General features: G+C 37.8%; 2 protein-coding genes across 3 annotated transcripts in view; one reads left to right on the forward strand and one right to left on the reverse strand.

Moving 5' to 3' along the window:
* Window positions 1–98: 98 nt before the first annotated feature.
* il20ra (interleukin 20 receptor, alpha) lies at window positions 99–10,726 on the reverse strand. Its single transcript, XM_065257434.2, has 7 exons — window positions 10,532–10,726; window positions 8,794–8,920; window positions 6,455–6,657; window positions 5,201–5,373; window positions 2,332–2,476; window positions 1,853–1,992; window positions 99–1,661 (listed from the first exon to the last, which is right to left on the reverse strand). The coding sequence occupies exons 1-7, from the start codon at window positions 10,581–10,583 to the stop codon at window positions 1,014–1,016; spliced, it is 1,488 nt and encodes a 495-aa protein (XP_065113506.1). The 5' UTR covers window positions 10,584–10,726; the 3' UTR covers window positions 99–1,013.
* Window positions 10,727–17,917: 7,191 nt separating this feature from the next.
* med23 (mediator complex subunit 23) overlaps window positions 17,918–25,522 on the forward strand; it is a 49,095-nt gene continuing 41,490 nt past the window's right edge. The window contains exons 1-11 of one of the 2 annotated variants that reach the window (XM_065257435.2): window positions 17,918–18,094; window positions 19,067–19,098; window positions 19,204–19,291; window positions 19,514–19,638; window positions 19,974–20,085; window positions 20,393–20,491; window positions 21,813–21,914; window positions 22,042–22,111; window positions 22,218–22,330; window positions 23,082–23,177; window positions 23,614–23,631. In XM_065257435.2, the coding sequence (XP_065113507.1) occupies window positions 18,011–18,094; window positions 19,067–19,098; window positions 19,204–19,291; window positions 19,514–19,638; window positions 19,974–20,085; window positions 20,393–20,491; window positions 21,813–21,914; window positions 22,042–22,111; window positions 22,218–22,330; window positions 23,082–23,177; window positions 23,614–23,631 (939 nt within the window). In that variant the 5' untranslated portion in view covers window positions 17,918–18,010. The remainder of the gene's footprint in view (window positions 18,095–19,066; window positions 19,099–19,203; window positions 19,292–19,513; window positions 19,639–19,973; window positions 20,086–20,392; window positions 20,492–21,812; window positions 21,915–22,041; window positions 22,112–22,217; window positions 22,331–23,081; window positions 23,178–23,613; window positions 23,632–25,522) is intronic. The other variant, XM_065257437.2, reaches the window with a different exon arrangement.

The raw sequence follows: 25,522 nt of genomic DNA on the forward strand, positions 1-25,522 counted from the left end.
TGCATAGAGATGCATACGTTTCAGAGTAACTGAATAAAGCAAGAACAATGACATTAATGAGACAACAATGAGAAAATCATGCAGAGGATTTTAGTCATTTTAATTGATAAACTGATGAAAGCAGGTTTCATTCTTTACTGATTTAATACTGTATGATGTATTCATGACAATAAATAGCATTGTAAAAGAGCATTAAGTGATAGACTGTACTGTATAATGACATTAGAGAGTGGATTATTACGCAGCTCTCTGGAATAAACAGAAACATCAATAACTAACCATTCATCATCTAATACAACAGCTTTATTTGTAGTGATAAATATTGAAATTAAATCTTACACATTTAGGTTTGTAATAGTTTAGTCAAAGTTAATTTGCCCTTTAAAAAAGTAAACTTTATATAATATTTATATACTGTATACTATACATACATATAAATAATTCATACTATATACATTTGTCATTTCATTTTAAATACACATTTCTTCTTTTTTAGTTCTTTGGCGATTAGCATACAGCATTTCATTTTTATAACCTCAATCTGAACAGTCCTGAAACAGCAATAAATTCACAACAGAATGATCAGAAAATACAAAATATTTTAAGTCAATTTTTTCAGAATAAATGATAAATAAGGGCCATTAACTGTATGGTAACAGTAGGCTGTTTTCATTTGCCAAACAACACAATAACCTAGTATAACATTGTGTTAAATCTAAATAAATTCAGTTTAGTTTCGTATCATGCTTTTTGGCATGTGACAATGCTTTTCCAAACACAGCCAGTGTTTGCAATCCTTTTGGTCATCAATGTAAATGTTTGAAAAACCAAAGGCAGGGTACAGTAAGTCAAACAAGAGTTTACTATACTTCACATTTCATACAAAAATCCTTCATTTTAACGTAGGCTTGCTGTTCTCTGTCAATGTGAAAACAAAGCAAGTGTGTATTTTTATTATCTGTTTTACAGTATATAGTCTCTGACACATACTGTCCAGTAGTCTGGTGTAGAGTTTAGTTTTGGGTACTATGGATTATAAGGCCCCAGTTTCTCTCCATCTTGGTCATGTCATCTTCCTGCTCTGAGCTTTCCTCTGAACACTGTCTCAGGATGACATTAGGTAGAAGTATAACTTCATCTCTCTCATCTTTCTCAGTGTCTATCTTATCTTCATCCTCTACATCTAACAGGCTCACCAGAGGGATTTTCAGTTCATGGGTGTCAGGATTCCAGTCCAAAAATATCTGGTCTTCTTCATTGTCCTCATCTTCTGTCGGTATCGGTTCAATTGTGTTGCCTTGTGACCTGTAAGTGTCGAACTCGGGCCCACGCAGACCTGTCACTTCATGTGTGGCCCGGACTACGATGCCGTAATCTCCAGCCTCATCGCTCTGGGGTTCCTCCGGCCACGGCTGCACATCTCTGTCTTCGGTCTCTGAGGATACATACGGTCGGTCTGAAGCGGCGGGCACTGACAGGTTCTGCTGCGCATAACACAACTGAGGCATGTGCTGAGACGGGGCCTTTGCTTCAAGCATTAATGGCAGCTGATCTACAGATGAGATGAGTTTGGATTCCTTTAGGTCCGTAGTTAACCACATGCTAATAAAGATTGGTTCTGGTTGGAAAGTTTGCCGTTTCTCACATGTATGAACCACATTCTAGAATGACAAAAACATTATAAGCATTATAGTGTGTGTGTGTGTGTGTGTGTGTGTGTGTGTGTGTGAGAGAGAGAGAGAGAGAGAGAGAGAGAGAGAGAGAGAGAGAGAGAGAGAGAGAGAGAGAGAGAGCGAGAGACAGAGAGAGAGAGAGAGAGAGAGATGTACATGCGTACGTGCACTCATCTTACCATGTTCTCAGGCCTGATCTGTTTGTGATCAGTAATGTAACAGTGGATGAGACCCCCGAGAACAGCGAGCACACACAGACAGAGGGCAGAGGGTAAAACACCACCCAACATAGCAGCCAACAGCTGATCTTTAAACACATCTAGAAGAGAAAGTAAATCATCAAAGTAAAGTCCATCATAAAGCCATTAGGGTAAACATTAACACATAGGCAAGGTCTGAAGTTTATAGACTGACACTTGCATGAGGAAGTCCAGCTCAGATCACGCTGGGAAAACACCTCAGCTACAGTGAAACAGCACATGGTATCACATACTGATAAGAAGGCGTTTAAAACCATACCAAAGGTTTCTTAAACTCGTCCTGTGAGTTTATAGAAGAAAGTATGAGACCAGTCCTGTCAATCAAATACTGCTCAAACCTGTTCACCTTTAGTCAGTCACAAATTGAAAGACTAAATGAATTTGGGTAACAGTGATACCTTTAGGAGTTTCTGCACATGTGCGCTCGCTGGGTTTGCTGGACAAAGGGAAAGACTGAGACTGAACCTGGACCACAATACAGACGTGTGTGGAGAACTCCAGAGGACCAAGTGTCAATGTAGATGTTTGACGAGGGAAAAATTGCTGGCAGAAGAAAATAAGTTTTTGTTATTGGAACTGAATGTGTGATGAAATATATCTCAGAGTTATATCTATAGAGTTACATCTACTGTACAGGATTATATCTACTGTATAAACAAATATCCATAGCATCTATAGTTAAATCTGTAGAATTACATCTGTAGTTATTCCTGCAGTTATATCTACAGAGTTATATATATATATATAGTTACATTGGTAGAATTATATCTATAGTTACAACTGTAGAGTTATATCTATAGTGCTATTATATGAAGAGTTTGGTTCCAAAACACAATAAATCCATTTTGACTAATTTCAGTAAAAATGTGTTTTCTGTACCAATGAAGTGACGATGAAGACCACTATTTTCTGTTACAAACTTTCACATAGCATCTTTAGGTTATAATAACATTAAAAATTCAAATCCATGATTTGATTTTCAAAGATTTATTATAAAAACTGTTTATTTTTTTCAAAATGCGATAAATCTATTGTATCAATAAATGTGCATTCATCTTTGCCATGTTATATTCATTTAGTTGACTTGTGGTATACACTGATTAAACTGCTGTTATCCTCGCTGAACTTTTTTTGAAAGCGATCAGCTATAAAGGGCTCTATCTTACACCCGGCGCAATGCAGCGCAATGCAGCAAGTGTCTTTCGCTAGTTTCCACCCTAATTTTCACGTTTAGCGCCGCGTTGTTTAAATAGCAAATGCATTTGCGCCCCCTTTTGCGCCCATGGGCGTTCTGGTCTGAAAACGAGGTGTGTTCAGGCGCATTGTTGGCGCGTTGCTATTTTGAGGCAACTAAAATAGACTACGCCATTGACCAACAAAAGTCTAAAGTCATCATAAAGGCAGCAGCACAAAAATGCTTTTAAATATGAAAGATTAAAGGATTGAATGTAAAAGATTATTATTGAGTCTCTTGGACATAAATGAGGACTAATTATGAGACGTTAGAAGGCACAAAGAGCTGCTTCACCTGTAGCCTGGTAAGTAAATAAATGCTTTGCTTTAAACAAATGCATCTGTTTTTAAATGTTTTTTTTTTAATGCTACCTCACGGATTTATTGTATATGATTACTCTGTACCTGTGGATATGGTGGGATGAGAAACATTTTTAAGTAATGCTTAAAAAAACTCTTTGCTAAAAAACCGCTGTCCAAAGTGCTGAAACGCGATGAGAGCCGTTTGTAAATTCTTTATCTCCTGTTTGTTACAAATAAAGTATTTTTAGAGTACAAACCTTATCTTACATAATTGTAAATAATTTTTTGATGATATTGGATAGCCATACATTTAAAGCAATTACAAGCCTGCTTTTTACTTCCATGACTAAAAGAAAACGGGTTTTAAAGGTTTTAATAAAAAAATAACAATTTCAATACAAGTGAAAAACAACACAATTATTTAACATTAATCTTAAACTGGGGATCTTCTTCCTCCGCTTAGTTTTTCAGTTTACAAAGTCCGTCATCTAAATAGGGATTAGACATAGCACCAGCGCAACTGGCTTTTAAAGGGGATGAGAGCTAAGTCTCTCATTGGTTTACTGCACGTTACGCCCAAAATACTCCCATTACAATAGGACCTACCCTTTTCGACCATGCGCTCGGCGCAAAAACCATTTTTCCCGTCGTTAAATTAGCAAAAGTGGATTCGGACACGCCCATTTAGACGTTGCGCTGTGCGCTTTAGACAATGCACTTAGATCGTTAAAATAGGGCCCAAAATGTTTTGGTCCTCCTGCTCGATTTTCGTTAACTTTGAGTAAAATAATGGAACGTTTTTCATAAGATCCGCTGGGGTGAATGTGTTAGCATGATAAAAGCTTGATGCTGTCATGTGAAAAGCAACAGCCGGTATTTTTCCTACGCCCGAGTGCCTCTCACGTAAATTATTAGATTTTGATGGCTTACGTTTCTTTCCCGTCACAGAAAACCACCACAGGTTTATCAATGCCTTCAAAGTATTATTTTGTTTTTGTTTGTTTGTTGATCACGAAGTACAAAGTAGATGAGGAAAACTGTGATTCTGTGTGAATTCCATGTCCCCATTGTTGTTTACAATGTGTGGAATGGTGCGTTGTGATTTGTTGAGCGGATTTATTGCATTCTGCAGAGAAGGAGGACTGGCGTTTATTGCGTTTTGGGAAAAAGATGACAGAATAACACGGCGGATATTGGATTTTGGGTAAAATTAAGAATTAACTTTTTAATACTGAACTGATTTAATACTGACAATACTGATTTTGGCAATAACAATTTTTTTTTAAATGGCATTTATTGCGTTTTGGAACCAAACTCTTCATATGTACCTAATCTTTAAAGTATTTTTTTTAAAACAAAATGCATGTTCATCTTGTTTAAACTTTGCACATGTCTGAATGCGTCTTGGCTTAAAGTCATAATGTTTTGTGTATGTTAACTTTTTTCTTATAATAAGCTAGTAACATTTATCAAATCGATACTCTGTGTTATTTATTTTCTCATGTGACAAATAGCCTTGTGGAATGTGTGGAATAATAACATACAGCCAGCCGAGTTGTTATCACGAATAAATTCCTTCAGGGTGGGACTAGAGCCCTCCACTTTCCATCGGGATCATGATCACCCTGTCAGAAAAAATTCTGCAATAGCAATCGGATGGCTGTACTTTAACCCTAACTTACATCAAAGGAACCGACTTTCTGTGAAATACGATGAGAAAGAAGCACTAACCATGTAATCGCTCTTGGTGTAGTAAACAGACACATTATAGATCAAGTGTTGGAAGATTTTCCAGAGTGATCTTCCTCTTTTTGTCTTTGTTTTGTACCTGAAGGGACCCTTCATACTGACGTTTATGTAGTTCTGCACCACATTCACTTCCACCAGCGGAGGTCCAAGAATTGCTGTGTGACAGAGATTATAAATCATTAATCTGTGACTGTGTCATGAGAAACAATAAGAACATAGATTATACAAAACAAGATGTACATGAAATCAGAAAACTTTTGTTTACTTCAGCACAATATAAATATGACATTCACAGATAGTATGTTTATAATCCACCCAAGCCTGGAATGTTTTCCTCATTCAGAGCAATACAATTTTGAAGGTTGGGCAATACAGTAAAAACATATTTAGGTAAATGTATATGTGTCAAATATATATAAGTAGAATTCATGTGAACAATTTATCCGTGCATTTAATTCTAAATCATATTGTAAAGTTAAACGTTTCATTTCTGTGCATGAGACAAAACAGGTTTCTATAACACATAACTTTTAAAATGTGGTAACCTTTATTGCCTCTGAAATTACGTTTCTACCTGTATCACCAAAGATCTAATACATGAGAAAAATCAGATGAACCAGTAATATCATAAATGCACTTTACAATCCAATCAATGTGTTTAAGTAATATGACATACCATTTATTAGACTGTTGGTTATGTACTGTACTTATTGTTCCCTCTTATGACAAAATGTTGAATGCTCCCTTTCTCATTTGGGTAAAAGAATCTGCTGCTATATAAATACATGTAAACTTACTTTAAATTAGGGATGCACCGATACTGGTATCGGGTATCGGCCTCTATACCACATTTTCTAAAGTACTCGTACTCGTTAAAAGTCCCCCGATACCTGGAATCGATATCACAGTCTGAGAAATGTCAATGTTTGAGTGGCGTGTAAGGGGTTAATGCCTCTTGTGTTATCCAAAGAGGCAGAGTTTACAACAAACTGGAAAACTAGTCCTTTGGTTTTTTTGTTAAATTATATGACTAAAGCTGTTACCTGTAAATTTAAATCGTGTTTTTTTATTTAAGTACTCGGTATCGGCAAGTACTGAAATGGAAGTACTCGTATTCCAAAAAAGTAGTATTGGTGCATCCCTACTTTAAATAAATGAATAATCAAACAAACTAATAAAAACCCTCCATTTACTAATTTCTGCATTTATTCAGTCATCTGTCATTGTCAAACTTACTGTCCATCATGGGGCTGAATCTGGTGCTCTCAGTCCAGAGGGATTGTGTCTGTGGACTGATAGCCTTTACTCTGGCGTAGTATTCGTCATCAAGGTTAAACGTCTCCTGAGACACATCACATTCTGTCTGTTGGATGAAAGAACACTGCTCCACCGGCCTCCATCTCACCTGCTCACTGTTATTCTCTTCTGCATCACCGTAACTGTGGTAAAACAGCACATCACCCACAGTCACACAGAATATATAGAAAAATCTGTCTAAAAATGAATTTTTACACCTTTTAAACAAAACTTGTTTTATTGATCTCTGCAGCACATCTGATTCAGCAAAGAATCTTTTTCTTATCATGAACCATTTTGAACAAATATGTGTCAACCTGAGAAACAGGTGGAGTTTACTTATCCGCTTAAACATCTAAAACATCTGCCAGTGTTGTTTACAAAACATTTTAACTGAATTAAAATAAAGTCTATTTAATTTTTAAAGGGGACATTTCACAAGACTTTTTTTAAGATGTAAAATAAAGCTTTTGTGTCCCCATAGTACATATGTGAAGTTTTAGATTATAAAAAATATCCCACAGATAATTTATTATAGCATGATAAAATTTGAACTTTGTAGGTGTGAGCAAAAATGTGCTGTATCCTTTAAAGGGACATTCATTTTCCAGCTCCCCTAGAGTTAAACAATTGAGTTTTACAGTTTTGGAATCCATTCAGCCGATCTGCGGGTCTTTGGGCCATTTTGCCTTTATTGGATAGAAAGTAATTAAGGAGATGACAGGCAAGTATAAGAGAGGGGTATGGGATTGGCAAAGGACCTCGAGCCGGGATTCAAACTCGGGTCACCAGAAGTACGCACTTTAGTATGCACCATGTGTCGGAGCACCATCCACTACACCATCCGCTCCAGTTTTAGCATAGCCAATTTTAGCATAGCTTAGCACAACCCATTTCATCTGATTAGACCATTAGCATTGCACTCAAACATAACCAAAGTTTCAATATTTTTTCCTATTTAAAACTTGACTCTTCTGTAGTTACGTCGTGTAAATCGAAAATAGTTCCCAGCTATTGAAAGTTCCCAAAGGGAACTATTTTCAAGCACTGCGTAATATTGTGCCTGCTGCAGCCATGGTACGGCAGCAAAGTCCTTGTTTATTATGCCAGAATGAGAGTATAGTTCCTATATCTGCCTAGAAAATCATTTTCCGTCGGTCTTGGTACACGATGTAACTACAGAGGAGTCAAGTTTTAAATAGGAAAAATATTGAAACTCTTTGGTTATTTTTAAGTGCAATGCTAATGGTCTAATGATCAAATTTAATTTATTATGCTAAGCTTTGCTAAAAGTGGCACCGCCAGACCCGGAGATCGGCTGAATAAGGCTATGTCCACATGAAGCCGGTGCATTTCCTATCCGATCATTTTTTTTCCTTGCTCTAAAAAAATAATCCGTAAACACGAAACCACTGAAACCGACTGAAAGCGGTGTAGTATATATGCCGGACCAGTATGGGGCGCTGTAATTCTGCCACAGATATACACTATACACGGAGAAGAAGACCTTGAGCATGCGCATAACCAACGTATGGTGTTGTCCATTATCGCTTGTTGGTCACCACAATTGCATAAAAGCAATAGATTTTGCTGTAATAAAGCTAGTAGGCTTTAGTAGCTTCTGTAGCACGAACACAATTACGTAGTCCGCCGTTATTGTTGTTGCTGTTACGTGTGACGCTTCCGACACGTGATGTGATGATGTTTTCGCTTCACAAAATATACGGATTGGCTGTACAGACGAAACCGCAAGGGTGTCGGTTTCAGATTTATCCACTTTAGGACCCGGTTTAAAAAAATAGCGGATTCAGTCTCCCAAAACGCTGGATCCGTGTGGATGAAACGGCAATACGATAACAAATTTATACGTATACAGTGATACGCGTCTCCGTGTGGACAGCCCCTAAAATCCAAAACGCTAAAACTCAATTGTTTCACTCTAGGGGAGCTGGAAAATGAGTATAATTTAAAAAAGTGGAGTGTCCCTTTAAAATGCAAATGAGTTGATCTCTGCACTAAATGGCAGTGCCGTGGTTTGATAGTTCAGAATAAGGGGCGGTATTATTATAATAAGGTCCTCTTCTGACATCACAAGGGGAGCCAAATTTCAATGACCTATTTTTTCACATGCTTGCAGTGAATGGTTTACCAAAACTAAGTTACTGGGTTGATCTTTTTCACATTTTCTAAGTTGATAGAAGCACTGGGGATCCAATTAACATGGACAAAGTTTGACTGATCATACATGAGACAGTATAAATGTAAAGTCATCTACTCACATAGCATATTCCACGGTGTAGCTGGTTCCATTGGGAAATCCTTCTCCTGGTGTCCATCTGACCACGTTCCTTAAGTCCATTGAGTAGAAGTGGACATTTTGGGGCTCATTAAGTCGTTCACCTGATGCTACAATTATAAGAAAGAATCATTTTCTGTCATTTGAGGAATCAGGACTCAGCGACACATCATCCAGACTTTGCACCCCAAATTGCGCACTTGTGCACTATTTTACGGAGCGTTTAGACAGAAAAAGTAAAAAAAAAGAAGTGCACTTTAAGTTCCCGGATGATGCACTTATTCAACCGATAATTTGGAGTGTACAAAGCTGGACACCATGGTTGCAGTTTTGCTTATGTGAAAGAAGAAATGCCGTGAAAGGATAGCTCAACTGCAAAGATGATTACTCTTCAGTGCCTTAGGTTAGGTTGGACTAAACAGATAACACTGACATTAAAAGAACAGTGTACATGTTTATTTTAAAAGACTTTTATTGTACTATGCATTTGACGTCATTTTCCCTTGTCTGGGAAACTGTTAAGTTTTACTTTTAGGACGATACTACCTTTTCTAAAATGCATACACTAGACGGCTGAGTACATAGTGCATAGTTTAAGTGCATAGTGCATATCATTTTAGACACAGGTTCAATTTACACTCCACTAAATAAAGTACCTACACTGTTTGACTGTTCAAGTATTCACTATATAACTAATAAATTAAAGCGTTTACATTGTTTTTAAAACGTTATGTTTTGAGGGCAATGATTATGTTGCATGTTGTGATATTTTCCTCTCACCTAAGGTTATTTCTGTATGTGACCAAATGCGGAACATGAAGTTTTAGGTACAGTGTAAGTACTGTGTTAGATGATTGAGATCATCTGTGGTTCACCCTGGCAAAAGTCACACAAGAACCTACGGAGTTTAGACTTCTTTTCAAGCCACAATCAGTACATTGTGAACAACATTATTGAAGTTAGCACTAAGATAATGTACTCAATATGCAACAATGCAAAATATAAAGTAACGGTTACCTAATTATGCACATTTAAAAATACAGTGGAAATAATTCACATAAAATAAATGCTAAATAAAAATAAATGCTAAAATTAATAAACGATCTTTGTATGATCTTTAGGTTTATCTACATCACTTGATGTTTTAATGTCAACGTTACAGTGAGTTTTAAAGTGTTAACAGAAAGTGAAGAGAAGCTCATTCATAATTGTAATATATCAAATTTTATCAAACTATAATAAAATGCAGTGCACGAGACTGATATGCTTTATAAAGTTAACATATGCAGTAAATAAATGTACAGCAGTTACATAATAACATAAACATCATATGAGCTCTGTGTCTATACAGAGACCAAATCATGTAAACGGATTAATACAGTCAATATTTCATGAACAAATACTGACCAAATCTCTACTCGATTAACAAGCATTTTATGAGATTGAGAAACAAACAAATGTATCAGATAAGTTCTGGGCAATAAAGAAGATATGAGACTCATAACACCCTAGTAAAAGGTAACAAAGTTTCATGTCATGTTTCTACTCATCATGGAGAATAAATTTCATTGAATAACTTGCAATATAAACTTTGTTGTTTATAAAAGTAGCATGTTTTTAAACTTTGCCCATTTGTGTTACTTAATTAGTAATCAAAACTGGACTTGTAGGAGAGAAATAGTTTCAAGAATTCAAAGAACTGAAATTAGGATTTTTTTTACCTGACGCGCTTCCAAACAGCAGACACACCGCGATCACTACAACTCCATCCATACTGGCACAATTGTCACCATTCTCTCTCTAAATAACTCTACATTTCACTCAATGAATTTACATTTCACTCAATAACTCTACATTTCATATAATAAGGAAAAGCAGAACGCGCGCGCCTTTCGCGGTAAACTGTCACTCTGTAACTTATCTCATGTTTGGTGTCGCTCAGCTGCAATGGGCGTGGCTCAATACAAACCAACTCTCATAGGACGTTACAAGGAAACGTCATCACAACCTAATTTATATTTATGAGCTTAGTTTTCACAATGATTTTTGTGTTGATTGGAGTTTTAAAGTTATTTATTTTCGTTCTAATATTTTTTTGCCACTTTAAATAAAAAGTTTGGACGCATGCGTATTTGTTAAGGATAGTAATTGTGTTAAAGTGTAGTTTGGTATGACAGTAGACGGGTTAAACCGGTGTGACTTCATTACCCGAATGACAATCAGTACACGTGCTAACGTTACGAGCGTCAGTCTTCTGTCTGTCCATGCGGAAACAAATCTTTAAATTATTTCACTAGAAGGGAGATACTTCATAACACTCCATAACGCACTACCCTTATTAAACTTAACCATGGTTTTACTAATAGTAATCAATACACAAAAAACATGGTTACTACACTTTTACCACAAAAAACATGGTTAATTTTCGTAAGTGTAGTGAGGCAATTATTTACAGTGATAACTTTACTATCTAATGGTAACTATCTTGTGGTAGTCACTGTTTTCAGGAAATATTAACTGAGAGGACTCAGGCTTTAAGTGTGCATGTGAATTAATCTCTGATATTTAGAGGGATAATTTTTCTCAGATAAAAAATAAAGATGTTGGGAAGTATAGACACCCTATGCCTCTATGGTGTGGTTACATGGTTTTCATGTCGTTACATGGTTTTCATGTCGTTACATGGTTTTCATGTAACCCTGAACACTTGGGAGATGTGTAAAGATTTAATATTTATGTATATATAGATCTTAGATATTAGATCAATTTTAGGAATGTCTTTATTTTAATGTAGTGAGATGAACTGGGGTATGTTATTAACTTTATTTCATTGTGTACAATTTATTTTTATTACAGTTTTTTCAAATTGCTTACATGACTCTACACACAATACCACCAAACACGCACACAAAATGCAAATCGTCACACATCTCTTGCAAACACTTCCAACCCAAATGACACTTCGTTCAAAACTATTTCAACTTTTCTATAAATGGTATTTCTGTGTAACTCTACACATAAGCATAAAATAATTAGCCACATACACACTAAACTACACACAGATGTGAAAAATGTAACTACTCTCTTGTGTCTTTTGCTTGTTTAGTGTGCAGTGGGGGCACATGACGGGGCATGCCAGGGATGGATACTCAAGATGCTACTTTAATCAGAGAGAACAATGCTTTGTGTTGATGAGGTTTCATATCCAGACCCAAACAGAAGACAGCATCCAAACTACTTTTTTCCCATTACAGAAACAAGCATATTTGTTACATTATATACAAATATATAACATACTTGTATCTTCAAAGGTGCAAGGTGTAAATTTTAGCAGCATGTAGTGGTGAGGTCACGAATTGCAACCAATGGCTTAGTCCACTGCTTACCCCACGCTTTTGAAACACATAGAGAAGCTACGGTAGCCGCCACCAGACAAAAATGTCATCGTCGGAGACAACTTAGTAAAAAAATTTGTCCGTTGAGAGCTTCTGTAGAAAAATGGCGGCACAAAATGGTGACTTTCCCTGTAAGGGGACCCTCGGTGTATGTAGATAAAAAGGTCTCGTTCTAAGGTAATAAACACATGCCAGTTCATTATGAAAGGTCTTTATACACCCCTGATAATATAGTTTTGTATATCATTTTGCCTTTCTGTCAAGAGATCCTTCTAAAAATTACACACTGCACCTTTAAGTAACACTTTTAGTGTGTAAGCAAGTTGATAATGAACTTTATACAAAGAGTGATGAAAATATATTTTGAAATTTACAGAAATGTTTTTTCACCGATATATTTTGGGAGATTTTTGTATATTTTAAAATATATTTAAAAATAAATATATTTAAAGCATTTATATTCATGTTTACGGAAGAGGATTAGGGCCACTGGTGAAAAAAATATTTGAATTCTGACTTTATTCTCAGAATTCTGACTTTAATCTCAGAATTCTGACTTTAAACTCAGAATTCTGACTTTAATCTCAGAATTCTGACTTTAATCTCAGAATTCTGACTTTAAAGCAACACTATGTAGTTTCCATGTAAAAATGACTTACAGCTCCCCCATGTGGTTGAAAAGCGCAACAGTGCCTGTTATCAGACACTCTTCTGCAGGCAGGGGGAGGGGCGGAGCTGTGTTTCCTACCCTCCACCGCCACTTTCAGAGTGTGCTTGTAGCAGCTAGGAGGTTGCTCAGGTTGCAGCAACAGTACAATTTGTCCAGTTAAAAGTTGTTCTATCACTGAAATAATTTTAGAGACATTATTTAAAGGTAAAAAACTACATAGTGTTGCTTTAAACTCAGAATTCTGACTTTAAACTCAGAATTCTGACTTTAATCTCAGAATTCTGACTTTAAACTCAGAATTCTGACTTTAAACTCAGAATTCTGACTTTAATCTCAGAATTCTGACTTTAATCTCAGAATTCTGACTTTAATCTCAGAATTCTGACTTTAAACTCAGAATTCTGACTTTAAACTCAGAATTCTGACTTTAAACTCAGAATTCTGACTTTAATCTCAGAATTCTGAGATTAAAGTCAGAATTCTGAGATTAAAGTCAGAATTCTGAGTTTAAAGTCAGAATTCTGAGATTAAAGTCAGAATTCTGAGAATAAAGTCAGAATTCAAATATTTTTTTCACCAGTGGCCCTAATCATTAAATATATTTAAATTGCAAAAATATACTTATAATTTTCATACATACTTATAAATTTTATAAACGTTTTGGCCAGGAATTTTTTTTGCCGTTTGGGTTGTTAAAAGAAATGTATTTGTTGCCCCTGAAATACATTTTGAAATATATGTTAATATATGAAGATTAAAACTTACAGTTTTTCTCCATTGGTTTGGCTCATTTCTTGAAACAGAAATTACATTCTCAAAACTCTAAGATAATTTGGCAAAACAGTCTTACAGTTCAGCTCAACACTATAGCTTACTTGCAAAAGCTCATATATTTCCCAAAACTGTTCACTCATGCTTCAAAACTCAATTCCTTTCCCATATAAAGCGTCAGTGCCACAAAAATGGCAAATATCCTTCTCAACTGCTTTGGCTCATTTCTTGAAACAGACGGACATTCTCAACACTCTTAGTGCTTTTGTCAAAATAAAGTGGATGGTTCGGCACAACACCATGGTTCACCTGCAAAAGCTCATACCTCTACCAAAATAGTTCACTCATGTGTCAAAACTAAATATCCTTCTCATTTTACAGTTTTTCTCCATTGGTTTGGCTCATTTCTTGAAACAGAAATTACATTTTCAAAACAACATGGACAAACCTCCAAACCACTTGGCAAGTGTTCACAACAGAATTGAATTTCTCATTCATTTCATAAAATTGCAAATATCTAAGTACATGTCTCAATAGCTCAGTACATCTTTGCAACTGATTAAGTACAGGTAGCCTACATTTAGCACAATTTCCAAGTGAATAGATCTTGTTGATCTAAACTGATTGGTTGATTCTCAGTCTAATGGTTGTTCACTCCAAAATGTGTCAGCGTCATTTCATTGTATAAGTCATCACATGCACAATAGTCTGTTCAACTGGCAAAATTAGTCAAGAACATAATACCATGAATAACATATATGAATGCTTTGAACATTTGATAAATTTATTACAGCAATTGACAGTCAGGTAAAACTAAAACTTGACTAACAAAGTAGGAGTTTACGCTTTTGTAGAGAATAATGGCATTGGAAGCAAACGAGGCCTCTCACATCCTTGTGTTTGTGGATGAAGCTGGCTTCAACCTGGCCAAGGGCCGAAGACGTGGCCATAAAATTATTGCCCACCGGGCCACAGTGGATGTCCGAGGCCAGTGAGGGGGCAATATTACTATGTTTGATGCCATATCTGAGAATGGTGTGGCCACTCACATCCCCAGTCTTGGCCCATACTATACACAGATGCTCCTCATGTTCTAGGACCGCCTTCATTTTGATTTGATCCCTCAAAATGAGAAAGGTCTCGTCGGGCCTCACCTACCACAATATGTCATTGTATGGGACAATGTGAATTTCTACAGTGGCCTGCTAATCAGGGACTGGTTCACTACTCATCCAAGGATGGTCATGGTGTTCCTACCACCTTACTCTCCTTTTCTCAATCCTATTGAGTTTTCTCCTCTAGGAGGTGGAGATATATGAGCATAGGGCTCAAAATCAAAGGTCCCTGCTCCATGACGAACGCTGCGTGTTAGGATATTACAGAAGATCAGTGTAGGGGATGGTTGCGACAGGCACGCCGTTTTGTTCCCTCTTTGCATCGCAAGGGAGAATAATACACTGTGATGTGGATGAGAATCTGTGGCCAGACAGAAAGCAGCGTGTGGATGGTCAGGAGGGTGAGGATGGTGGCCAGGAGAGGAAGGGTGAGGACAGCGACCAGTGAAGAAATGTTAGTTCTGAAACTCCCGCATTATTTACAGCAGGCTGCATATAATTTTCATTGTTTTTTGTGTTTATATTCGAGTATATTATGCTTTATATATTTTATTTTGGTCTGGTGTATGGAAGTTACTTTGTGTGTGAATAAAAGTCGTTACAATTTCCTTGGCAGGGTGAGTGTAATGTGTGGTGTCAAACCTTGGAGGCTACTCTTCCCTAAAATCCTTTTTTTTTTCAGTTTTATACACAATTGTATTCTGTTAGCTAGACAAAAACAGTACAGTAACCATTGTCAATAAAGGGATAAGACTGAAAGGTGAACATGAGGGATATTCCAATGGTCCCCTGCCATAGTGACAAAACATCTAAACATTTCGACTTGCAGTGCTTACACAATGCCAAAGGGACGATGCATTTTGGGGGCACTGACTGTTAAAATGAGAAGGATATTTAGTTTTGACACATGAGTGAACTATTTTGGGAGAGGTATGAGCTTTTGCAGGTGAACCATGGTGTTGTGCCGAACCATCCACTTTATTTTGACAAAAGCACCAAGAGTGTTGAGAACGTCCGTCTGTTTCAAGAAATGAGCCAAAGCAGTTGAGAAGGATATTTGCCATTTTTGTGGCACTGACGCTTTATATGGGAAAGGAATTTAGTTTTGAAGCATGAGTGAACAGTTTTGGGAAATATATGAGCTTTTGCAAGCAAGCTATAGTGTTGAGCTGAACTGTAAGACTGTTTTGCCAAATTATCTTAGAGTTTTGAGAATGTAATTTCTGTTTCAAGAAATGAGCCAAACCAATGGAGAAAAACTGTAACAGTCAGTGCCCCCAAAATGCTTCGTCCCTTTGGCATTGTGTAAGCACTGCAAGTCGAAATGTTTAGATGTTTTGTCACTATGGCAGGGGACCATTGAAATATCTCTTATGTCCACCTTTCAGTCTTATCCCTTTATTGACAATGGTTACTGTACTGTTTTTGTCTAGCTAACACAATACAATTGTGTATAAAACTGAAAAAAAAAAATATGATTTTAGGGTAAGAGTAGCCTCCAAGGTTTGACACCACACATTGCACTCACACTGCCAAGGAAATTGTAACGACTTTTATTCACACACAAAGTAACTTCCATACACCAGACCAAAATAAAATATATAAAGCATAATATACTCTAATATAAACACAAAAAACAATGAAAATTATATGCAGCCTGCTGTAAATAATGCGGGAGTTTCAGAACTAACATTTCTTCACTGGTCGCTGTCCTCACCTTCCCTATCCTGGCCACCATCCTCACCCTCCTGACCATCCACACGCTGCTGTCTGTCTGGCCACAGATTCTCATCCACATCACAGTGTATTATTCTCCCTTGCGATGCAACGAGGGAACAAAACGGCGTGCCTGTCGCAACCATCCCCTACACTGATCTCCTGTAATATCCTAACACGCAGCGTTCATCATGGAGCAGGGACCTTTGATTTTGAGCCCTATGCTCATATATCTCCACCTCCTAGAGGAGAAAACTCAATAGGATTGAGGAAAGGAGAGTAAGGTGGTAGGAACACCATGACCATCCTTGGATGAGTAGTGAACCAGTCCCTGATTAGCAGGCCACTGTAGAAATTCACATTGTCCCATACAATGACATATTGTGGTAGGTGAGGCCCGACGAGACCTTTCTCAATTTGAGGGATCAAATCAAAATGAAGGCGGTCCAAGAAGATGAGGAGCATCTGTGTATAGTATGGGCCAAGACTGGGGATGTGAGTGGCCACACCATTCTCAGATATGGCATCAAACATAGTAATATTGCCCCCTCACTGGCCTCGGACATCCACCGTGGCCCGGTGGGCAATCATTTTATGGCCACGTCTTCGGCCCTTGGCCAGGTTGAAGGCAGCTTCATCCACAAACACAAGGATGTGAGAGGCCTCGTTTGCTTCCAATGCCATTATTCTCTACAAAAGCGTAAACTCCTACTTTGTTAGTCAAGTTTTAGTTTTACCTGACTGTCAATTGCTGTAATAAATTTATCAAATGTTCAAAGCATTCATATATGTTATTCATGGTATTATGTTCTTGACTAATTTTGCCAATTGAACAGACTATTGTGCATGTGATGACTTATACAATGAAATGACGCTGACACATTTTGGAGTGAACAACCATTAGACTGAGAATCAACCAATCAGTTTAGATGAACAAGATCTATTCACGTGGAAATTGTGCTAAATGAAGGCTACCTGTACTTAATCAGTTGCAAAGATGTACTGAGCTATTGAGACATGTACTTAGATATTTGCAATTTGATGAAATGAATGAGAAATTCAATTCTGTTGTGAACACTTGCCAAGTGGTTTGGAGGTTTGTCCATGTTGTTTTGAGAATGTAATTTCTGTTTCAAAAAATGAGCCAAACCATTGGAGAAAAACTGTAATATATTTTCAAATTCAAAAATGTATTTAGGATATATTTAAAACGTTGGCGCGTCTTTTCTCGCATGCATCCAGCTTATACGAGAGGAAAGAAAGCACGGACAGAAAACGAGGATGCGCACCCTGATAAAGATAACTTTCTAATATAACTGTTTTTAAATATATATATTTTAAAATATATAGTGCATTATTTTTTTATTACTGAAAAAATATCTGGGCGGGAACTTTCGCTGTGATTCTGTGTTTCCCACCGGACTGTTTCAGCGGCGCACCGGCTCAGTTTGCGTCTCTTTACTACTTCTGTTGTGTTCATGAGAGCATCAATACTGCACTAATTCATCATAAAATAACACACTTTACTCATGGATGTTTAAGTTCACGATTAATTCTCCTGCGATCATGGCGGTGCCAATGGAAAGTCAACTGCAGAGTATTTTTGAGGATGTAGTGGTGAGATATTTTGTGTGATCATTTCATCAATTTATTCAATAGAGAACCTGATGTTTCATTTAATGTGTTACAAAGAAACTTTTATGCATACATATATGTGACACTGTCTGTGAAATTCAGGCTAAAGTCTCATAATTTAATTCTGTTTTCAGTCTTTGAATTGACCCTATTAAGTCATTATTAAAGATATCAAGATTATATACACAAAATGTTGATTTTACGTAGAAAACATCAAATTAAAAAATGTCTTTAGCTGGGTGTTAGAACAAAAGTTTAGAAAGATTGATTTGAGGGTGTCAGTGAAGAACAGAAACTAGCACCAGAGACAGAGAATGACACAAATACAAGATGTATCAGTCAAATAAATACTGGAATACTTAAAAGACCTGTTTCAGATGAGCCAAGGTCATGCACCGGACTATAGGGAATTAAAAGCTCAGATAGATATTGAGGTATGTAACCGGGCATTAGCTGGTCAGCATATGACAGACAGCAGGTCACAGTGACCCCACTGGAAATATACTGAGGAGACAATTAAACACCAACAGTATGATTTCACTCAATACAATATAAAACAATTGACATGATTCAACTTAATTGTTCTTTGCTATGATGAACATCATTAAAGGTGGGGTGCATGATCTCTGAAATCCAATGTTGATATTTGAAATCACCTAAACAGACACGCCCCTACCCCAATAGAATATGGACCTTCTTTTGATAGACCCGCTCCACACATATGCAACCCAGGCATCGATGTCGGATAGTAGACACGCCCCTTACTGCTGATTGGCTACAAGTGTGTTTTGTAGTTCCTTTAACAATGTGTTTTTAAAAAACCACACACCCCACCTTTAATATAAGTGTGGGTGAAATCTTAACACTTGGTTTTCACAGGCCAGGGTCATATACACACATGCATACTTATGTGTGTGAAAAATAAATACATTTGTTTTGTTATGTTTACATCAGAAAACTGAGGTGATTGACGAGGCGTTTTCTGGGTGAGTAAATGAGAGCTTTTAAATGTCTGCCAGAATTATGAACCTGATAACCGTGTGATTTATTTGTGGGTTGTGTGTTATATTGTGTATCGGTGTCGTTCACAGGATGTTTATGGACAGTCCTGAGGATGAGAGAACTAAACTAGTGAGCTGTTTAGGAGCGTTCAGACAGTACTGGAGTAGTCTGCCTCAGGTCAGTATATTTAACTAATTTTCATTTAAACAGTGTCATGAAAAATATATTTGATTATACCGACAGGGCTGTTGAATGCATTATTTTGATTGGTTAAGAAATGTTCTACTGGTGTTTTTCTGTACTATAGGGATTAATGTGTTATATATGGAGTGTTGTGAGGTCTCTATATATGTACTATATCCAGGATTAATGTGAAGTGTGTGTTTGATATCACTACAGGAGTCACATGACCAGTGTGTGCAGTGGATTGTGCGCTTCATTCATAGTCAACACAGTCCCAAACGCATCTCCTTTCTCTATGACTGTCTGGCAATGGCGGTGGAGACCAACCTGTTGCCGCCCAGGTAAACACTGCTCGGGTCTGTTCTGACATTACTGTTAAAATCCAAACGCGACCTCTGAGTACCGGCCTGCTTCTGTGAAAAATGAGTAGACCCTAATTATAGACATGGATATTATCACATATGTTAGTTCAGTATACAAGTATAATACAAGTAGAGATTCAAATATTTAATTAATTTATTCATTCATTCCAATCTGAAACATCACGATTCAAAACCATTTGTTAAGTAATGACAATGGAATTCCTATCCTGAATAATTTGGTCCATGGAATGACTAATAAGGATGTAATTGGTTAGGTTGTATGTTTGCTGAAGTGTATGACTTTGTTTTTTCAGAATGGTTTGTCAGGCGCTTATCAGTTCAGACAGTTTGGAGTGGGAGAGAACTCAACTTTGGGCCTTGACCTTCAAGCTCATCCGCAAAATCATCGGTGGAGTCGACTACAAGGTATCATATATTAGTTATTAGTCTGTGAACATCTGTGAACTCTTCTAGTTAAGGTAATAACATAGTTTATTATGACAAAATGATGGAGTATCCCTTTAACAGAGATGTCAGTGAACTCAATAATAACATGCTCGGGAATGTGCTTCTTAAAATCTCAGATTACAGAATACTTGCATGGATCAGAGGCATTTTTAAAATAATTGAATTGACATGTTAATCTGTTTATCATCTTTACCGTTATCAGCCAATGATATGTTTGTATGTCTGTTCATTTATTTAAATGCTATTTTCTGTTTTTGTTTATCAGGGTGTGAGGGATTTACTAAAGGCCGTGATGGATAAGATTCAGACTGTCCCAAACTTTGTGAGCTCAGCTGTGGTTCAGCAGATGCTGGCAGCACGTGAGGTAAAGAGACAGACAGACAGACAGACAGGAAAACAGACAGACACAGACAGACAGACAAATATAGACAAAGACAGAGAGACACAAAGACAGAGAGACACAAAGACAGAGAGACACAAAGACAGAGAGACACAAAGACAGAGAGACACAAAGACAGAGAGACACAAAGACAGAGAGACACAAAGACAGAGAGACACAAAGACAGAGAGACAGACAGACAGACGTACACAGACACAAAGACAGACAGACACACGTACACAGACAGACAGACAGAAATACACAAAGACAGAGAGACAGACAGACACATGCGCATACACGGACACACAGACAGAGAGAAATACACAAAGACAGACAGACAGACAGACACAAAGACAGAGAGACACACACACGGACAGACGAACTTACACACACACACACACACACACACGGACAGACAGACAGACAGACAGACACACACACACACGGATGGACGAACACACACTGAAACACACACGAACGGACACACACACACACACACACACACACACACACACACACACACACACAAACGGATGGACAGGCGGACAGACAGACACGCACAGACAGACAGACAGACAGACAGACAGACAAAAACAGACAGACAGACAGACAGACAGACAAAAACAGACAGACAGACACACAGACAGACATACACAAACAGACAGACAGATACATGCGCATACACGGACACACAGACAGAGAGAAATACACAAAGACAGACAGACAAACACAAAGACATAGAGACATACACACACATACAGAAAGACACAGAAAGACAGACAGACACACACACAGACAGACGAACTTACACACACACACACACGGACAGACAGACAGACAGACACACACACACGCACACACACACACACGGATGGACGAACACACACTGAAACACACACGAACGGACACACACACGCACGCACGCACACACACGCACACACACACACACACACACACACACACACACACACACACACACACACACACACACACACACACACACACACACACACACACACACACACACACACACACAAACGGATGGACAGGCGGACAGACAGACACGCACAGACAGACAAACAAACACAAATACAGACAGACAGACAGACAGACAGACAAAAACAGACAGACAGACAGACAGACAGACAGACAGACAGACAAAACAGACAGACAGACAGACATACACAAACAGACAGACAGACAGACATACACAAACAGACAGACAGACAGACAGACAGACAGACAGTCAGTTTCTGGTGTTTGGTTGTTGTGATATTTTGTTGATGTTGTTTTGTTCTCTATAAAGGTTGTGGAATACATTCTGGACCGTAACGCCTGCCTGCTTCCGGCATATTTTGCAGTAACAGAGATCAGGAAGCTGTATCCAGAGGGGGCGCTCTCACACTGGGTAAAGAGATGTGTGCTTAATCAGTGTAACTCCTTCAGATGTGTTTTTCCTCTCCTTTTGTTTATATTTTGGTGATTTGCTAGGTTATTCTCTCTGTAAAATACCTTTTTTTTTTTTTTGTTCTCAGCTCTTGGGCAGCCTGATTTGTGACTTCGTTGATAGTTTCAGACCTACGGCCCGAATAAACTCCATTTGCGGTAAGATAAATTCATCTTACAGTCGTGGAATGCAGCCTCTCGTATCCCATAAGGCTCCAGGGTAGCATGTGACATGTTTGCAGAAGGATGTGTTTGTATGTTTCAGGTCGCTGCAGTCTTCTGCCGGTGGTTAATAATTCTGGAGCGATTTGTAACTCGTGGAAACTGGACCCAACCACCCTACGTTTCCCACTGAGAGGAATGCTGCCATATGATAAGGTGCAACTGATAAAAGCTTTGCTTCTGTACTCGTAGCTCATAAAACAAAAGACCATAAAGATGTTGTTAATGTACACATGGCATTTATCTGTAGAGAATAACGTTGGTTTCACACCACACAAATTAGGGGCGCATGTTTTTTTTGTCGCCCATGTTGACAGGTTAAATCATGTACACCACACGGGTCAGCAGCGCGTACTTGTGTAGCAGGTAGTTTCGGCGTTTACGCTCAATTTATTAGCCCACCACTAAATAAATCCTCATCTTTATTAATAAGCTTCAGAGAAACAGATCAATCTATAAATCTAAGTCTTATGCTTATAAGTTATTGTTGGATTGGATCATGCTGTCAGTCATGGAGTAAAGCCTTTTCTTTTATCGCAAACTTCAGAGAAACAGATGTGATAATGTGCCATGGGCTTTTTATGTCTATAATTGTTTAAATACAATACAATAATAATTGTCAAAATAGCCTTAACATTTGCTTTTTTTATTAATTTATCAGTGTACAGTGGAATTTCATTTATTTTCCTTTTTTTAATTTTTTGGTGTAAAAATAGTTTTTTGTTTTTAGCATACACAGTTTGCCAATGCACCCTATACTAAAGGAAAATCTTATTTATTAATTTTGAAACGACTTTCCTTTTGTGCTAAAGTAATTGAATTCACAAAATATAATTGGCTAAATATCATATCACATGCTAAAGGATGAAATCAGATTCTTCAGTGATTCTTTGTCTCTTGTGTGTAGGATCTGTTTGAGCCACAGACGGGTCTGCTGAGATATGTCCTGGAACAGCCGTACTCGAGGGATATGGTCTGCAACATGCTGGGCCTTAACAAACAGGTAACCGCATCTCTCCCTCCCTCCTCTGCCCTTATTATCCATCTCTTGAGGTGAAGTGAACACATAGACGTGGACAGATCAGGTCCTAGTAGTTTCAGTAGTCCCACACCTTCCACAGCAAACCAATGACCAAAGCTGCTTTGTTGTTTCTGCGAGGCTAATCGCCACAATACTCCCTGCCAAACTAGCTCCTTAATAAAACTAGATCTCTCTCTCTCTCTCTCTTTCTCTCTCTGTCTCTCTCACTCTCTCATTTTTTGGTCTCTGCTGTCTGGTAGGGAGTATTGCCCACCTATCTCCTTCTCGTCTCTGGGGGTGTGGTTTAGCTTGAATGACGGGGCCTCCTAGTCACTGTATTTGTGTTTTCTTTTCTTTCTTTCCTCCTTTATTTTCGTTCTGTCCTGTCTTGCCTGCCCATCCTCCTCCACTGCTCTAGACCCTGAACATTGCTCAGGTATGTTCACAATCTTACTGTTGTATTGTGACTAACCACAAGACATCATAGCCAAACCAAACGATTTTATCTAATTACAATTGAAAAAAGGAAGAAAACTCAAGTTCAAGAAGAAAAAAACAAACATAGGGCTTGGAATTACTGACTGCCATGATGATGATTTATAAACTCTCTGAATCAGTCTTTTGCACTCTTTCACATTCTTCTCTTTTCCCTCCACAAACTTTTTTAAGTTCAATTATTTGCAATGATGGAAATCAATTAGAGAACCGATCAAATTTTCATTTTTCTACTGTGACTTCTTAGCTAAACGTTTTGTTTGAGATCACAATCTCAATTCTTTCAAAATGTGTGTTTAAAGGTCATTTTCAGGAAAACAATGTTTTAAAGATGACTGTTGAGTTCTCCTGTTTTTGATATTGAGGGATTCATCATTGAAGCAGGCCCATCAGTGGTAGCCGGTGATTTCTTTTTCGAGGGCGCTCGATGTGAAGTTCGTCACAACCTGTATGTAGCCCGTCATGTGTGTGGTTTGTAATTTCAAAATATGTGTTCTGTGCCTTGAGAGATCCTATGTGCATCACGTGCCATTTCAAAATAAGTGCCTGCCGCAGACGCATCTAAAGGGTTTATAATAAAAGAGACGCTCGCGTTTGCCAAATACTTGCATAATCTCATGTGTCTTGCGTGTATTTTGTGAATGTGAGCATCTCTTTTATCATGAACGGTTTTGACACGTGTGCAGCAGGCACCTATTTTGACAAAACACATTATGCATACAGGATCTCTCGAGGCGCAGAACACATATTTTGAAAAAAGGAACCACACACATGACTCCAAACACTTATTTTGAATTAGGGCCCCTCGGTTGAGCAGTCACGACCCGCCACTGGGACCTATTATACAAAATTCACGTTTACCCAGTGTTTGAACCAGGGGGCAACCTTTAAGATCTCTGTCATAAACACAGAAGTGATTTAAACTGCAATTCATTGACTGGCCACTAGATGCTGGTTTCAAAAGGGAGTCAATTCCCATAGACTCTGATGTTAAACACACCCGAGCAAGGCCCCGCCTCTAACACAATCGCAAGATTCACAAGCGTTCATTCAGGTTGTAGTTGTATTTGAAAGTTGAGAGAGACTGCAGCTTTTCCGTTAGTGGGCGTGGTTTCAGCGTTGACCGCAGACACGCCCTCAACATTTGAGAACAGAGAATCCAGCCTGTTTTTTGCAAGATTTTAACTTATTTTGTTAACTTGCCGTTTTTTCACCATTCAAATTTGTTTGGGTGGTCAATAACAAATTTTTTTGTGGTGTTACAAATGCATTTAATATCTGACTTACAGTGAATTGTTTAAACAAATTATTGCTTATTTTATGTCACAAACACCCAAGCTGTCCCACAACTAGCATAATTAAATTGCACATATTTCATTGCAAAATAACAATGTTATTTTGTGTATTTGGTTCAATACAATGTGTTCGCGTGGTAAATGAAAAAAAAAACGTGATTCGGACAATAGGTGCTCTTTAAAATGCACAGTACAAACATGCAGAGTAATATCAGTATTGTGACACTTGTCTTGTGTCCTGTGTCTTCTCTTTACCCCTGGTGTCCTTTCCTCTCTGATACATCAGTAATGTGGTTATTACTCTATACTTTAACACATGCCTGGAGATTTTGAGGACTATGATTTTAGACTGCCACGAGCAAAACCAGATTGCCTTGTCAGTGGGTCGCAAACACTTCATCTTTGTTAGATGTATCTTCAGGTCTCTCTCATGTTTGAATATTTTCACATCCGTAGACCTGGAAGAGATCGCTCACCTGTTCAATGGTCGATTAAATGACAACAGGAAAATTATTAAAGGGGGCATTTTACAAGACT

The sequence above is a fragment of the Paramisgurnus dabryanus genome, chromosome 12, assembly GCF_030506205.2.
Source record: "Paramisgurnus dabryanus chromosome 12, PD_genome_1.1, whole genome shotgun sequence".
In the NCBI taxonomy this organism is placed as follows: domain Eukaryota; kingdom Metazoa; phylum Chordata; class Actinopteri; order Cypriniformes; family Cobitidae; genus Paramisgurnus; species Paramisgurnus dabryanus.